Consider the following 18,026-nt stretch of genomic DNA (forward strand, 5'->3'; position numbering starts at 1 on the left):
TGAAAAGTGAGTCAGCCATGCTGTCTCCAGAAATGCTTAAGCTAGGAAGCTGAAATTGTATCACAATATAACCTTAATGCAGATGCAGTGAGGAAAGGAGTGTGGTTCCAATTGGCTGATTATTCTCCAAGATCACCTGAGGACAAAAACTGGGACTTTTCCAGATATTTTATATGTCACACAATATTCCATGAAGGATTGAAGGTACAGCCACCAAACTTGGTGAACTTATAGAATGTGCTGACCTAATCTGACATGCACAAAAAGTGACCTTGACCTCATGGTCCCTTTCTAGCTCGGCTTCTTGTGGGCAATGGCTGTGGGAAGGTTTTCTTTATCCAAATTGTCCTTGGACAATTTTATGGTGTTCCAGTTTTTAATTAGGTTTAGTCCTGGCCATCAGGGGGAGCCACTCTAGCAACTGTAATGTATACATTTAAATTTGTCATAAAATATCACACTCATCAGAGCTATTTGGAGAATCCTATATGCATCCCCCTTGATATCCATAGGGAACACAGAGACAGAGAGACAAACATTCTCTTTTATCTATACTGCATATATTCATCATCATCTAATTCTATGTTGCTCCATTAGGAGAGTAGATGCCCGGGGCCAGGCAAGTTGATCCTGACATTTAAGATGACAGTGACCAGCGTCACCAATCCCTGAGTGGCATTACGTGAGCAATAAGCCCCAACCACCCCTTGGTTATAAATGGACACAGGCTCAATCCAATTGGAGCACCTTAATTACCCACTAAACCACCAGGCAACATAGTTTGGTTACATGGCTACCACCCAGCAAAGTAACTCAGTGTTAAATTTTATATATATATACAGTATATATATATATATATATATATATATATATATATATATATATATATGCAGTATATATTTCTAGCATCAATGTAGTTTGCTTTAGTAGGAAAGAAGAGATTACAAATGTGAAATATATAAAACAGACTGATGAAAAAGAGGTACAGTACTACAAAGCTTCCTATGCCACCAAGAATATGACCTTAACATATACTGCAGGAATACCACCCGACGTGATGCAACAACCAGCAGGAGCAACGATGAGGGAGTGAGGGTATGGTTAGAGAGACTACCTACTTGACCACAAATGTAGGTAATTCCCCCAGCCACTACTTCCCCTGCCATCACCCTCCTCACCTGAGAAACAGAATTTAGTAATTAACTGGATGCTTCTGAGTGTTTTAATCATCACCATCGGCTACATATAGTCTCCTACACAATTAAGGACTTTCCCATTTTTCACCAATTTAACTTACTGATTATTAGCCCATATTATCCTTACCCGGTACATATACAGTACATGCTATTCTGGCTGGGAAGTGGTGATGCATACAGCAGTGTGAGTATGCTGCTTAAGGAAAAATGGTTGGAATGTATCATGAATGTAATGAGGGTGAATGACAGGATTATAAAAGTGAAAATTTAGTTTGGTAGGCTGACAATTTCATTTATATCAGCATAATAGGCTCCACACACTGACATGGATGATTTACAAACGGACAGATTCTGGGATGACTTGATACATGTAGTTATTGGTATGGGGGATGATGAGATTGTTGTTTTGGGAGGGGACTTAAATGGTCATGTGGGTGAAGCAGCTCAAGGATATAAGTGGTACATGAGAGATGCACATATAGTACAAGGAATGTGGAAGAGGAAAGGATACTCAAGTTTGGGGAAGCAATGAACATGATTGTGTGCAACACACATTTTAGGAAGAGAAAGGGTAGGTTGATTACATATGAGTCGAGGAGAAATAGTAGCCAGACATAATATTTCCTGTCAAGAGGACTGATAGGAGGTGCATAAGGGATGTTCAAGTTATAGGGAGCAAAGGCAGCAACACAAATTACTGACAGGTGACATGGTGCTTAAGAAGCAGGTGGTGAAGAAATGGACCTATGTAACTAGGAGGAAAACATGAAAGTTGAAAAAACAAGCAGTAAGGGATGCCTTCTATAGCAAGATGAGTAGAGTGGTGGCTGAACAAGAAGCTGCTGACAAAAATGTTAATGAACAGTACAGAGCTCTCAAGAACAACCTCCTGAAGGTTACTGATTCAATGTGTGGATGGACAAGAGGCCCCCCCCAAGACATAAAGTAACCTGGTGGTGGGATGAGGGTGTAGAAGCTGCAGTTAAGGAGAAAAGGAGGCTTTTCCAGGAATGGAAAAGGGGTGGTTACAAAGAGGAATACCTGGCTGCCAAACGTTGGGCGAGAAAAGAGGTTTACAGGGCAAAATCTGAGTCTCAGAAACTTTCACTGGATAATCTAAACAGTGTAGAAAGGAAGAATATATTTAAAGTGGCAAATCAAATGAAGAGGGAAAACAGGGATATCATAAGTGAGCAGTGTGTGAAGAATGATGAGGGAAAGGTGGTGGTGAACAGTAGGCACAGTAAAGACTCATGGAGAGATCATTATAACCAGTTGCTAAATGAGGAGTTTGACTGGAACAGGGAATGCTAGGACTCAGTGGATCCAGTGTTTGGCCCTTGGCCTTTGACTGACAGTGCTATTGTGAGCAGGGCAATAAGCAGGATGCAGTTGGGGAAGGTGGCAAGTGTGTCTGAGTTGACTGCTGAAGGCCTCAGGAGATAATGGAATGGGGTTAATTATTTGATAAATACGATTATAAATGAGTGTGTTGTCACAGATGACAGGCTGAAGACTGTGATAGTAAATGTGTACAAGAGGAAGGGCAGTGCTCTGGATAGAGAAAATTGGACCAGATATTGAAGCTAAAGGAGGAAGTTTTCAAAGGTATGATTAGTGATAGAGTGAATACTGATGAGATGCAGTTTGGGTTTAGGCCAGGCAAAGGGACCACTGATGCCATATTTAATGTTTCACAGCTTCAGGAAAAATATATAGGAAAGAAAATGGGCCTGTACTTTGTTTTTGTTGATTTGGAGAAGGCCTTTGACAGAGTCCCTAGGGAGGTGGTGATATAGGCAATGAGAAAGCTTGGGATCGAGGAGTGGCTGGTTAGGTGGCTATGGCCATGTAAGTGGGTGCTTGCACCCAGGTGAGAGTGAATGGTTTGGGTGATGAGTTTTCTGTGAATGTTGGTGTGCATCAGGGGACTGTCTTGAGCCCCTTCTTGTTTAACATGGTGCCTGAAGTCCTCTCACGTTACCTAAGAGATGGACTCCTGTGGGAGACGTTGTATGCTGATGATTTGGTGTTGACTGCAGATGATGAAAGAGAGGTGGAAGAAGGATTTAAGAAGTGGAGAAATGGTATGGGGCACAAGCGCCTGAGAATAAAGGCAGACCAGAAATGAGCTAGGACGAGGTCACAGAGTGTGACCTCAACGATATGGGACTCAGTAGGGAGACTGCCAGTGATCAAGCAGCATGGAGAGCTGCCATTAGGTGAACAAAGCCAATGCATGGAAGCAAGTTGGAGCCTTTATAAACAAAACAAAATGAATATCCACAAAAATTACTTGAATACTGTACACAAGAAAAATCATTTCATTACATTACAACTTTGCTTCTTACTGTGTGAATACCAAATGCAGAAGTTACCTACTGAGTACTCAAACAATACTGTACTATGTCAGCAGCAAATAAACACCGATTCACTTCTCAGTCTGCACTGAAAGAGTGAGTGCCTGCTTGCTGTTGAAGTTTATGTGGCCCCAGACATGAAGCCAGTGAACTACAGATGAAGAGTGACCTTCTCCTGCTGTCCACCATTCCCATTTTGGGGGACAGGACGGGAGTTAAGGGGCTTTTGCATATCTAGTCAGTGGAAGCGCCTAGTTTTTTTAACTGAAGCAAGAAGAAATCTGCCTCCAGCATCAAGAGTCTACTTACAGTCTTCTGGAGTTACCACATCCCTATGCCAAAAGTAACAGGCTTCCAACTCTGTATGTCAGCTTCTTATAGTTACCCATAATGGCATACAGGGAGATATATAGGTAGTACAGGTATTGTATTTTTTCTTAACTACAGTGTTTAGTATTAAAAGATTTAATTTTCAATTACATAACACTGTAGCACAAAGCATGATACACTACTTAAACATAAAAGTTGACATCATCATCATCATCATCATCATCATCATCCAGACCTCCTTTCCCACCCAAGGGCAGGGTGAGGAGTAGCAAAGTCCAAACAGCCCAAAATTGCCCAGTCCAATGGGCCATGCTTCCATTCATTCATCATTCAAGCCCCCGGAATCCTGGCTCTATCGGATACGGCAAAAACATTCACCACGTTCTGTAGCTTCACATAATCGTATCCGACAGAGTCATAAAAGTTGACACTACTTAAAAATAAAAGTAGATTCCAAATCCCAATCAAGTATCCATTATATATATTTAAAAACTGAGTTTTGTTATCCAAAGAATATATCATAAGTAATCAAAATTAGCTTTAGCAAGTTAGTTTTCTAGACCAACAAACATGTGAGAAAAAAAGATCTAGGCAACCCAATCTTAACTTGACTGTAATCATTCATTCCAGTCCCCTCTGGAATCTATACTTTCATCCCTCCACCTCACTAATGGTCTGCCTCTAATCCTCCTCCTCGGTATTTCACTATCCTTCACTCATTTTGTTACACTCTCATTCTGACTGCATTCTATGAGACCAAGTTTCATTGCAAATACCTGCTCTACAGCGACTCACCTGAGGCTAGAAGCTCAAGCTGTGATGTCTCTGCTGGGGAGAGCTGTAGGACTGTCTTCAGCACAGGTATCATGTGCTTCCTTTCATCACCATTCTTTAGCACCAGGAACTGAAGGCAAAGAAGACACACATATCAGTCAACACCGTTCCAAACATAAACAGGTAACCCTCAAGGGGTTAGGTTAAGTAAAGGTACTTCAAGTGTTGAGTCTTGTCTTCAGGAAATTTTTGAACAGCATTTGATGACATTCTCTGAGTATGGTTTTAGTGGTATTTGTGGCTTGGAATTGGCAACCCTATACTGCTGAAAGGGTCATTTACTGCCAAAAGATCAGTTTTGTCCATAATTTCATATCTGGAATCTGGATAAACAAGAATACTGATTTTAATATTGAGGTATGGTGCAAAAAATGGCAATATGGATATCCAACATTTGGATACTGGCTGTTGCCTGTCCAGTATAATTCCATTTCAAGAAATATCGCACCATTTTATCAAAAACATTATCATGACAAATTGGGGATACCTAACTATTTATCCAAATTAACACCCATTAGTTTCAAATTCTATTACAACCAGAGCAGGCTATTCAAAAAAAAAAAAAAAAAAAAAAAAAAAAAAAAAGTTATTTTTAGAACAAAACCCATGGGTAAAACCCACATTTTCTTTTTTACCATCCATCCATCCATCATCCAATCCTACACTGCCCAACGAGGAGCACACAAGCCGGGGGCTATGCAGATCTGTCCTGACATTTAACCCCTTCGGTACCATGACATAAATATAAAGTTATGATCCATCCGGTCAGCAGGGCCATGACGTTTCCCCGACGTCAAATTATTGTGATGAGTCTGGGAAGTACAGAGCAGCTGGCCCAGGCTTCCAGGCGTTGAGACAGAATGCGGGACACACCTATTAGTCCAGTTTTAGCTCCTCCCCTTTTTGGTCTCGTCCAATCACAGGGAAGTCTTGGTTAGGGACTCTGTGACGTCTATGATCTATCAGCAAGCCAGCTCAACCAATCAGTTGCCTACTGTGGTCAGTCAGGGGGATGTTGAGCTGTTTTTTTTGCTCTTTTTTCTGCCTTTTTTTCTCAACATGGTGGAGGAGCTCAGTGATAGTTCTGGTGAAGAATTTATACCAGATTGTAGTGGATCTGAGAGTGATAACGACCTCTCAAGCAGTGAAATAAGTGACGAAACGAGTGATATTGAGGAACGTGTCGTGGAGGGAGGCTGGTGCTTGGTGTCGGACATATTCAATGATAAGCGGCCGGAAGAAAAACCACGCTTCACTGCACAATTCTCAGGCATAAATCCTGCGCTAGGTCCCTCACCCCTTACAACGCCTGGAGATGCTTTCAAATACATCTTTGACCGAGAGGTAATTTCCTCTCTCTCTGAGTTTTGTAATTTGTTCCTTTAGTATTGTAGATGATGAAAATTATAATTATTATTATTATTATTGTTATTATTACTGTTATTATTATTGATATATATAATTTAGTCCATTCAGATCTACTACAAAGTGGTTTAGAATAGTTCCTAGTTACATAAGATACATGACACTTTTATTTTGTATAATATTGCACCAGTACACCATGGGAAAAAGCTGGGATACACCACATCACGTGCAGTAGGAGGTCCGGTACCGAAGGGGTTAAGATGAGAGTGACCAGCCTCACTCATCCAAGTGGCATTACGTGAGCAATAACCCCAACCACCCCTTGGATATAAACCTTCACCAGTTCAATCTGACTAAAGCACCTTCATTGCCCACTAAACCACTAGGTGCCATAATCTGGTTATATGGTTACCACCCAGCATAGTAAATGGTTTCCTGGTGTACATGAAACCACTTGGCTTGTCACTCAGTGTAGAGTCACCCACAGGCAGAAGGAAGAGGAAAGAATGAAGGAAAGAAAGACAGAAGAGGGAGTGTAAAGTCACCTGTGGGCAGAAGGATGAGGAAAGAATGAAGGAAAGACAGAAAAGGACGGAAGGAAAGAAGGATGGAGGAGAGGAAAGGGCAGACTCCGGAGAGCAGCACTACACAGAGTGAGTGGATGGTGAATGCCCCCACCTACCAATATATACTGTATATATCTCTCATCCAATCCTACATTGCCCCATGAGGAGCGTAGGAGCCCGGGGCTACTTAAGTTGGTCCTGTCATTTAAGATGAGAGTATGTATATGTATGTATGTATGTATGTATATGTATATGTATATATATATATACAGACTGCCAAACTGGAAAACAATCACCTAGATTAGAACATTAAGCTGGACAGTACAACAACGGAGCAAGTGCTACAAGTAAAACATATATTAAATATGTGGAGAGCAAAAAGAATGGAGGCAAATACAAGATGCACATAAGATGATTTTCATAATCACATGCTACCATTAACACCATAGCCAGGGCACAAGAAAATGGCATTGGGTGCTCTTTTCAAAGATCAAACAATTAGTCAACAGTCCTGGAAGAAGATCTTAAGTTATTATAACTGGAACTACCGTACTCCTTGGCTCTTTGAGTCTGGAATGATTCTTCTCATCACCATTTTTTAAGTCTTTGTTGTGTCATAAACAACTCTAAGCCTCTTCCTAAAGTGCCTCCAAAACACGAAACCATACTGTGAAAATTAACAAAAGAAAACACACCCTACCTACAGGGGGGGGGGGGGGAGTTATCATATGAGGCGTCTCGTGGACAAGGGGCAAATGCGCCACCATCAAAAATGAGTTATGCATGTTTTCTGCTAGGTGGAAGCACTGAAAATCTTGTGGTGAAGAGCGTTTTCCGATTCCGACCCATGCGGGTTCAGAATTCTAGGTTCAATCTCCCTTGTTTTGCACACGTGGAGGGGAGGGTCTGGAATTTCAGAGCGTTAGGGGCGAATGTTGGCACGCGGCCCAGCCAATGGGCGAGCGGCTACCTCTGTCAGAGTTAAAGGGCCGCCTCTCAGCCTATCAGACGCGCGCTAGCACCCCCGCTAGTCATCCCGCCAAGCACGTGAGTGAAGCCTGGCTTTGTTTACACTCCAATGATGTCCTCGACTACTAACCATCAGGCCCCTCCCCCCCCTCTTCATCTTGGTGTGCAGTTGGAGTTGTAAATAGTTGGTGAGTATTATAACTTCATTGTGTCAGTCATTAACAATATAATGGTTATCATACACACAATAAAACAACCTATTGCCGATAAGGAGATAAAACTTTTTAATCAATAATTATAGGAAAAATATTAATTATAGGAATTTTTGGCAGAAATTTTCACAGTATCTTAGTTTCATTTACATCTAATACAGGAATTTCAAGTTGACTGAACAATAATTACAATAATTACTATATGCTGAAAAAACACCATCGCGTGTTTTTTTTTTTTTTTTTTTTTTTTTCCCCCCCCTGCAGTATAAAGTTGCCTCTTCCAGAGGATTCTAATGATATATAATAACATGCTATTCTGTAATATTCTGTGTCTGCCACCTATACCTGAACTTTAAATGCTCATAACTCAAAAATAAGAAAATGGCCCATTCGCCCCTTGTCCACGAGACGCCTCATATTTGCAGCATGTCTTTTATCTATATGGTGCTTAACCCCAGTGCGCCGGGTGACATGATATGTTGACGCAATTTTGGTGGACGGAGGCCACCGGGTGTTGGCATTTGCTGCAAGTGCATTCCTGCCATAGTCTGAACTAGCTCATGTTTGATCTTGCCACCAAAGGGGAGGGAGAGACTCCCACCAGCGCACACAAGCATGCCACAGTCTGTCCTGTGCCTTTGCCAGGTGTAACATGATGTTTTCTGAAACCTCCTCATCTGATTCCGTTCCCACATCATGCAGACCCCTTGCCTCGTCCACCCCTGCCAAGCCTCTACCCAAAGATACTAGGAAAGGGCTCAGTGACAATGCCATAGGGCGTGCCTTGGATGCCACTATGTCCAGGTTATCTAGTAAAGGAGAAGTTATCTCAATGAGAGCGAAGCCAAAGTCTGGGCACGTGCACACGGACGAAGACATTCCACTTCAAGTGCCGAAAATTACTCATCTTCTTCATGTCCTTACTCATCAACGCAACCACCTGCAGACCTGGGGATGCTTTCATTCGCAAGAAGAAGAGTTGGTGAGTAATATGGTCTTTAATTTGTTTCCCTAACTGCTATACTTTCCCAGACATGAAAAAAAACTATTTTGGGAAAATTGCCCGTAACGAGAGGACGACCATGCTATAAACTGGTCAGCATTTTGGGGTTAAGAAAAATCTGAAAGGCCAAAGTATTCTAACAAAGAAGAAGAAGAAGAGCGTGGTATTGTACCACAAAATACCCCTACATGACACTGTGTAAATACTGAAACTGACCTTCATAATCACATTCTTCATGTACTCCATGTTTTCCATGTGTTTCTCCCGATCCTGGTTTCTCGTTGACCTCCGAATTTCCTCCTTCAAAGCATCAGACAGTTGGGTGAGCTTTGCATTCTCTGCCTCAGACTCATGGAGAAGTGCAGTCAGCTGCTGAATCCTTGTCTCTGCAGCCATTACCTTGAAGATAATTCAAATAAGTAAAGAAACTTGTTCTGGCTGCATAATAGCAAGACAAAAAGTAAATTCAAATACATATACATATAAAACATGACATCATACCCACTACAACTGACTAGGAAAGTCTTTTCTCTCAACTATGGCGATGACATGTTAACTTTCTAACAGCAGGAATCTCATCTGCCAATAATTATTCTAGTTCTACATTCACTGTGATACAGCTGGAGCCTGAATTTGCACACACTTGATGACTCAGACCAGTGGATAAGTATTTCCATCTCAGCTCAGATTATGCTCATGTAAAACTAAATCACTTGACAGAAATGAAGATCATATCAGTGCTGAAAAGACAACAGCAAGGCACCCAAAACTCCTTGGCCTCCTCCTCCTCCGCCCTACTTCCCACTAATTGCATATTACAAAATATGATTGTGTGCAACACATCAACTTTTGCTGCCATTTTTTTTTTAGAGCATTCACCATTCATGCAACTACCTCTTCCCCATCTTAGTGCCCATATTTTCTATTTACATCATGGATGATATCTGGAACTTCTCATTCTTTGACTCCTGGTCCTTTTGCATCTTTTTGGGTCACCATAATGAGAAGAGAAGACATAATTTAAGTGCTTCCTTCTAGGGTGGGCACTTCCTCTCTCTCTTGTTCCCATTTCTTTTTGCTTTTCCCCTCTTTTCTTCCTCTGAGCTCTCCACTTTAGGTGCATGTGTGTGTGTGTTGTAATGCACGAATGTGAAGACGATAGAAGAGTAAGGAAGCGGCGGCTTAACTCAGCTGCCACTGCCGTTGCCATGACAATGACAACACGTTGGTACCACCACGATCGTGACGCATGAGAGGCTCTTGAGGAGTGACGTGGTGGACCAGGAGTACAACACATAATCATTAGTTCAAAAGTTTGTGTTTCATAAACATACCTGTTAACATAAGAGCATTACATGTACAGCATACCATGTATGGCTGAAAAGTCCATATATGCATTGACATAAGATATAAATGTACTCTGTACAGTCAGAAACTCGAGTTACATACAAAACTGATTTACGTCATGTCTCAGGAACGGAACTCTGATGTGACCAGGAACCTTACTGTATTGTGACGGATCCTGTGAGAAGCTGGTGGAAAACTGAAGAGTGGAGTCATCTGTGTATGAGTGGATAGTGGTGTATGTATCGCTCTGGTCACTGATGAATAGGAAGAACTGATTAGGTGAAAGGAAAGAACCCTGAGGAAAAGCAGTACTGATAATCTTAGAAGAGCTGCTGAGATAAAAAACAAGAGCTAACAAATAACTGAAGAGAAAACATGAGATACAGTCACAGAAAGAGGGACAGAAACCATAAGAGGTCAGTTTAGGAATTAAAGATGTGTGCTAGACCTTTGTTATGTCTAATGCAATGGTAAAGGTTTCACCAAAATCCCAAAAAGGGAATGTCCAAAAATCTGAAAGAAAAGAAAGATCACCAGTGGAGAATCCATAACAGAACCATACTGACAGTTATAAAGGTTAGGGAAGGAAGGATGCCTCATAATCTTCCTGCCGAGGATGGATTAAAAGAGTTTAGAAATACCAGTACAAAAGATTAAACCAACTGGACAATACAGGGTTGGGTGCAGTCACCTTTCTTTGGAACTGGACAAGTTATGGCAAACTTCCAGCAAGAATGAAAGGTGCAAGTTGGCAATGGCAAAAAAGTTTTCCAAGGCAGGGTGTGAGCATGCAAACATGATTCTTGAAAACAATAGGAGACTCCAGTGAGGGTACAAAATACATCTTTTGAAGAAATTTTAAAGGCAGGTGTGAAAAAGTTAGATGGCAGAGGAGACTGGTGAATAGCACTAGTCATCAAAAGCAGTACTAGAAGACACTGTAGTCTGCACAAACAAATTTCGGCTTTATCTGAGGAAAAAATGGCTACAAAGCCATCTGAGTGTATGACAGGAAGGGTGGGGGAAGAAGTAAGGTCACTGAGAGGTTTTTGGTAAGACACCAGATGGATGGGGAAAGATTTAAATTTGATATTTATCACATTTCACTGCACCTGGAATGGATGAAATTTTTAGCAAGAAGAAAAACAGCTCTAACATGATTCCTGGCAGAAACATCAACCGCATATGCTCCAGGATTAGGTAGGTGTTGGTACTCTTTGAAGGCCGCCTCCTAGTGGAAAGGATTAAAATAAATTTTAATACACTAATTTATTTACCGTACTAATTTTTATTTGTCAGAAAGCAAGAGATAAATAAATATGCTCTCATGCCCATGAAAATAACCTTCATAAGGTACAATGCATTCTCAGACGGCTGTCAGTTAAGGGAAATAAATCATTCCAAAGAACATCAAAGAGGAACTGCTTAACCAAAGGGCTGTGACTTCCCTCGTATGTGGTTGGCCTAATGAGCTACGACACACCTCAGAAGTGGAAGATTTTCAATCTCATACCAACTATAACGTATGGAAGTGAAGCTTGGACCTTGTTGAAGGGACCAAAGTCAAGAGTCAGAGCAGTGGATATGAGTTATCAGAGTGGAGCATGTGGAGTCACATGGAGAGACATACTGACAAATGAGGATTTGTCAGTATGTGAAGAAGCATTGTGGTGTGGATGTGGATGTGATAGGAAGCGTTAGGAGAAACACAATGAGGTGGTTTAGCCATGCGGAGAGGATGGAGAGAGAGCGACTGACAAGGAGAGTGTACTGTATGCGAGTGAGATGGAGGGGGAGAGAGGGAGGGGGAGGCCAAGGATGAGATGGAGGGAGGGAGTGGAGAGGTATATGAGAGAGGGAGGTGTGAGCTGGGAGCAGGGCAATGAAATGGTGGAGGACAGGGCGACACGGAGGCGATTTGTTTGTGGCCACCCCTTACGGGATGAAGGCGTCTGGCAAGATAGATAGATAGACAAACCACAAGGATTCTGGAAGGAGCAGCATCAAACAAATTCTGCAACACATTAGGCTGCCTGTCACAGTCTCATTCCTACCCCCCAGGCTGAACCAAGAGACAAAGGAAAAGCAGCCACAAAGAATGAATCTCAAGCACTTCCTTACCCAGTAACTGTGAGTGAAACCATCACCAGAGGTAGGCTCAAACCCACTTACAAAAGCCTGTTCTTGTTGTTATAACTGAGAGTAAGGCTGACAGTGGCTAAAAGAAGAGAAGCAGAGTGAAAACCAGAGTACCTGAAAGAGTGCATCATGCACATTTTTATGGCATATTAGATTAACTGGCAGCTGTGATGTAAAGTTCCTTGTTTTCAAGATGAGGATACATGTCTGTTCTGGTGGAGGTAATGTTGTGGTCAAGTGGAAATGAATGCCCATGCTGAGATGATTGTTTTTCAGACTCTGTGTGCATGTTGGCATAAGGTAACTTATGTTTGCATAGTGATTCACAATTATGCTTTCTTGTTCTCTGTACAAAACAGGTGTGTTGGAATGATGGTATCTTGGGTCTTCAGATGCTTGTCTGTGATTTAGTGATGCCATTAAGTGTTTTGTAGAACCAGGAGTGGTTTGCGAGTCGCTGAGTTGTTATAAGGCTGTCCAGTTTTCTTTGTCCCAATTTTGTTGCCAATTCTGTTGTTTCACTGCTGGAGCCAGTGATGGTGTTATGCTTGTCTGTGTGTGGGAGAATGGAGTTGGGCTTAAACATGTCATGTTGTTTTATGAGCCAGGTAATCTCCAATTGTAAAGTCTGGGTTGTAGTGTTTTCTGTTGCCTCGTGGAATATGGTGTCTGCATTATGTATGATCTTGTTAAATTTATACGGCAATAAACTCCTTGAGCCAGCAAATGGAGGGTTTTATTCTAAAATATGCTATTTTCATATTCATAATGAAACTTTTCAAACATTTTATTAACTTGGCATTATAAGCAAATCAAGCTAATTCATCTGAAATTTTTTTAATATTCTAGTAAAGCTGTACAACTGTACCTTTCCCTCAAGACGTGCCATCTCTCTGCCAGCAGCGTCTGTGTTTGTACTGACAATGCTGAGAGTGTCATCCTGCACTGAAGTGGCAGCACCTGGGGCTGCGGAATTGATGAGCTGTTCCAAGGGTGGGGGACTGTAGCTCCCACCTCCAGCCTTGTTGCCCCACCCACCCACTGGCTCCACCCACTCTGATCCCTGCAATATACACAGAAGTGCAACTCTACAGCTGACTGTTAACTTCAAACTTTGTTTGTACGGGGTGGAGTCACTTTGGATCATACTACTAGTGGAAAAATATATATAAAAACCCTGAAAAATGCTGGAAATAAAAAACAGCACATTTCAATGATGATATTTGTGATATCTGCCCTTCTTTAAAATCAATTTGAGACCGAGGCAATATTTGCAACATACTGTACCGAAAATTTCAAAAACAAAAAAGGGTGCATTCTGTATGGACATCATTTGGAGGTGATAGTCCATAAAGGTCCAAAGACACAAGCAATATATTATTAAACAAGCACATAAACATATATATCAATAAAAATGTTTCCAGCAATTATTATCCTAATTTTGGGAAGAAAGGAAAATTTGAACAGAATATTATGAACCTCAATCATATTCCTGGGCATCAAGAATACCTGTATTGAACTGAGTAACGGGCAAGAGAAATTTTATAAAGTTAACAAGTCTTTTGGTTGGTCATCTGGTAGGCATCGGGAGAATTCCTTTCATTTTACTACCTGTAATTACTCCCTAGTCGGCAAGATGGGAGTACAAAGGTGTCCTTTCTATCTTACTTATTGCTGAACTTAAGATATGACTTCATTCACAACAGATATTTCCTTTACTCATCTCATTGTCAGTTTTCTTTCCTTTTCAGTTTTCCATTCTTTCTCCCTCAGTTCATTGGATAACAGATTTATTATCTGTCAAAGTACGTGATTTAACTCTTTTTCTTACTGTTCCTCATTAGTGTTTACTCAGGCATTTAAGTGCACTACAATATATTATCTATATTTAAATATGTCTCATCCATTCATTCATCCATCATCCAATCATATGTCAGCCAATGACAAGCGTTGGAACCTAGGGCTAGGCAAGTTGGTCCTGACATTTAAGATGAGAGTGACCAGCCTCACACATCCCTGATTGGCATTATGTGAGGAGTAAACCCCAACCACCCACTGGATATAAAACTGCACTGGCTCAATACGACTGGAGCACTTTTATTACCCACTAAACCGCCAAGTGCCATAATTTGGTTATATGGTTACCACCCAGCATAGTAAATAATTTCCTGGTGTACAGGAAACCATTAAGCTTGTCACTTAGTGCAGAGCCACCCATAGACTGAGTGACAAGCCAAATGGTTTCCTGTACACCACAAAACCATTTACTATGCGGGGTGGTAACCATATAACCAAATTATCGTGCCTGGTGGTTTAGTGGGTAATAAAGGAGCTCCAATCGGACTGAGCCAGTGCAGGTTTATACCCAAGAGGTGGTTGGGGTTTATTCCTCACATAATGCCAATCAGGGATGTGTAAGGCTGGTCACTCTCATCTTAAATGTCAGGACCAACTTGCCTAGCCCCGGGCTCCTACACTCCTCTCGGGGCAACATAGGATCGGATGATGGATGGATGATTAATGATACAAACTCTGACCAAAGCACTCAACAGATACATACATTTTGAAACTGTTTCAACTCATCTATAATGGCTTCAACTTGATCCTGTCCCATTAAGGTTTGCACTAACTGTAGCAGACATGAGAAAAGCTTTTGATAGAGTACCAGGACATACCCTGATCAACATAATCTTGAGCAGGAACAAGCAACAGAATAACAAAATGCTGTTAGTCAACTTCCTATCAGACAGACAAGCCAATGTAATTAATATAAACTATGGATCCAGGCTCTGAATACTCCCCAGTAATGCCCCAGATCTCGGTCCTCTTACACTTGATTTTTAATTTCACTCCTCCATGACCTACTTACCCCCTCCTCTTCCTATAATAGTTCTGTTGTCTGCTACCTTGCCACAAATAGAAAATTAGTTTTTGGCTCAGCAAAAACCTAAATTTTCCTCAGTTCACCAAAAACAGAGAAGGGAAATTGCTTGTAAACCCGTGAAGTGCAACGTGCAGCCACAGCTGTTCCGAGGTGCACTGCAACATAGCTACAGCTCCAGTGTCAAGTTGCAGATGTAATTTTCTGTGAATTGTTTTTTGGGTGAACTGTTTACAAATGACTTGAAATATGTCATATGGAGGCATCTGGAGTTTTTTCAGCCACTCACAGCCTACCCCATGCACACCTCATTACTCAAAGTTTGGTACGGGAGAAGGTCAAGGTCCAGCCCACACACTTCAAAAACTTAACCACAGCTACACCAAGGTAGATTATGCACTGAATTTCTGTTCAATAATAATTATGTATGAACTCTTTCATATGGTACTTATAAATTACATTTTTGCCTTATGTCTCCCCTTCAAAATAGCTAAATATCCAAGCTCTTTACAGCTATACTAAGACTGATACTGACCTGAAAATTTGCACATCCATAATGCGGCACGCTCTATTCAATATTATACTCATAAAACTGGTCTTTAGATATGCCAGTATACCTATGTACATATTTTTTTGGCTGTCCAAAACTACCGAACTTCAAAATACTGCTGTGACTAAACTATGGCACACATCAACCTGAAAACTGTTATACCTGTACAAATAGTTTATCACATCCTCTCCTTATCAGCAAGACTTGAAAACAAATACATATGAGAAACTTTAAAGCCTGTTGGTTTTATTTATTTATCTTTTTTTTATATTTTTTTTAGTGACCTTCAGATCTCCAATCTGCCGAAGTTTTTCAATAAAGAGAGATACAGTACTCTAATTTATCACTACTTTCTCCATTTAACAACAATCTTTATTCTGTCATATAGCCATAGTGGCTGAGTGGCCAGTGTTGCTAACTGCAAAGCTGCCGACCCATTTGTGCCAGAGTTCGAATCTTGGTACAGACAGGACCAGGACTCAGGTGTTCATCCACCCTTTATGGGATGGTAGGTAAAATGAGTGCCTAGGGTAGTACCTAGGGGAGGTAACTGTGGTAACCTGGATGATGCAGTGGCCTTGTAATGCAGAATACTGGGTGAAAACCCACCACAGGCTCAGAGGCCTAAGTTACAGAGATACGCACCATGGCTATGTGTCTCATGGCATCTGCCCCCACCTTTACCTTAACTCTATTATAGCTACATGTACTGAGGATGCACTATTACACTGATCCTCACCTCCCCTTCCTCACGAACCATATTTGAGATGTCGATCCTGGGCTCTTCATGGCCATGGCTGGGGATGTGACGGTGATGAAGTGGGGCAACTTGGGAGGGGTCAGGGAGGGCTGGTGGGGTGACAGTGGGAACTGTGGCAGGGGCTGGGGTGGTCTGAGAAACGGAGTTTTTCATCTGCCACAGCTTATCTTCAGTTTCCTCCAACCTGGCAGTCAATTGCTCTAGTTCCTGGCTGTGCGAGTCCCTCAGGCTCTCAACTTGTTTCTGGCAAGCAAGATTCAATTTAGGGTAAAATATAATTTTACAGTGCTATTATGCTATACTGCTAACCTTTACACAACATATGAACAATCATCTAACACTATATGGCATCAGCTAGGGGGAAAAAATTGTACAGTCAACATGCTGTTTTTCACTCACAGCAAGTGCATATAGGAGGCACCCTGAGTGGTTTAAACCACTTACAATGCTATTATAGGCATTAGAAGTGGTGATGGGAGGAATCACCTCAGCCCCACAGAGCTGAGGAGTGAGTGCATTATTTATCTCCAACTACAATGTTTCACATGGCATCACAACCTTCCCCTCAAACTTGTCGATGACTCATTCTTTCTTTGAAAAAAAAAAAAAAAAAAAAAAAGATAAATAAAAAATAAACCAATAAAATAAATAAATAAGTGCCTTTGTCTAGTTCCTCATGCCTCAACCTGCAGAACTATCTGGGCCTTGTTTGATACCTGTATCTTCCACGGAAGTGCTAGTATCACATGCTTCTTTAAGCAGCCTCAGTCAATGCAAAGTGGGGAGCTTGCTCCCTCAGGTAGGATCAGAATGACTGGATGTCTCCAAAACTCATTCTCCACAAGTGAAAATGGCTTTTTGGTTATGCAAAAAGCTGTTTTTTCACTCTCCACTACCATGTATAGAAGAAATATTAGGAACTGTCTCCGGAATGGATGACAAGAAAGCAGTGTGAGGAGTCTCTGGACGTCAAGCACCTGAATCAAGAAAGTGAAAGTTTTCTTGCTACATCAGGATATACTGTATAATAACGTACAATACTTTGCAAGACTTAGCTCAACAGATGCAGCATGTGAGATATTCCCCTGTACAAAGGAAAAGGGAAAAGAGAGGTGTGTGGTAATCATAGTGGCATTTGTCTTCTCAGTGTAAAAGGAAAAGTGTATAGTAGGATACTTATTGACAGAGTTAGGGAAATAACAGAGGAATTAGTTGGTGTAGAACAGGGAGGTTTTGGGAAGAGAAGAGGTTGTGTAGATTAGATATTCATTCTTAAACCTTTAGTGGGAAAGTTTCTAGAGATGGGAAAAAAGTTGTATGTGGCCTTCATGGACTTGGAGAAAGCATATTGCAGGGTGGATAGACAAGGAATGTGAAAAATATTAAGAATACTGTATATGGAGTAAATGAGAATTTGTTGAATGCCATGAAGTGTATGTATAACAGTGCTAAGGCTGCACTGTGTGTGGACAGTGAATTAAGTGAATTTTTCTATTTGAATGTTGGACTGAAAC

At 41.3% G+C, this 18,026-nt stretch overlaps 1 protein-coding gene across 1 annotated transcript in view; it reads right to left on the minus strand.

Moving 5' to 3' along the window:
• Positions 1-1,110: 1,110 nt before the first annotated feature.
• LOC145417407 (uncharacterized) overlaps positions 1,111-18,026 on the minus strand; it is a 59,493-nt gene continuing 42,577 nt past the window's right edge. Inside the window, exons 17-21 of the mRNA XM_080286086.1 lie at positions 16,492-16,755; positions 13,190-13,384; positions 9,052-9,234; positions 4,682-4,790; positions 1,111-1,178 (exon numbers count right to left, since the gene is read on the minus strand). Coding sequence (XP_080142212.1) covers positions 1,111-1,178; positions 4,682-4,790; positions 9,052-9,234; positions 13,190-13,384; positions 16,492-16,755 — 819 coding nt within the window. The remainder of the gene's footprint in view (positions 1,179-4,681; positions 4,791-9,051; positions 9,235-13,189; positions 13,385-16,491; positions 16,756-18,026) is intronic.

Source organism: Coenobita brevimanus, chromosome 110 (genome assembly GCF_032717465.1).
Source record: "Coenobita brevimanus isolate Jiangsu-jjx chromosome 110, ASM3271746v2, whole genome shotgun sequence".
In the NCBI taxonomy this organism is placed as follows: Eukaryota; Metazoa; Arthropoda; class Malacostraca; order Decapoda; family Coenobitidae; genus Coenobita; species Coenobita brevimanus.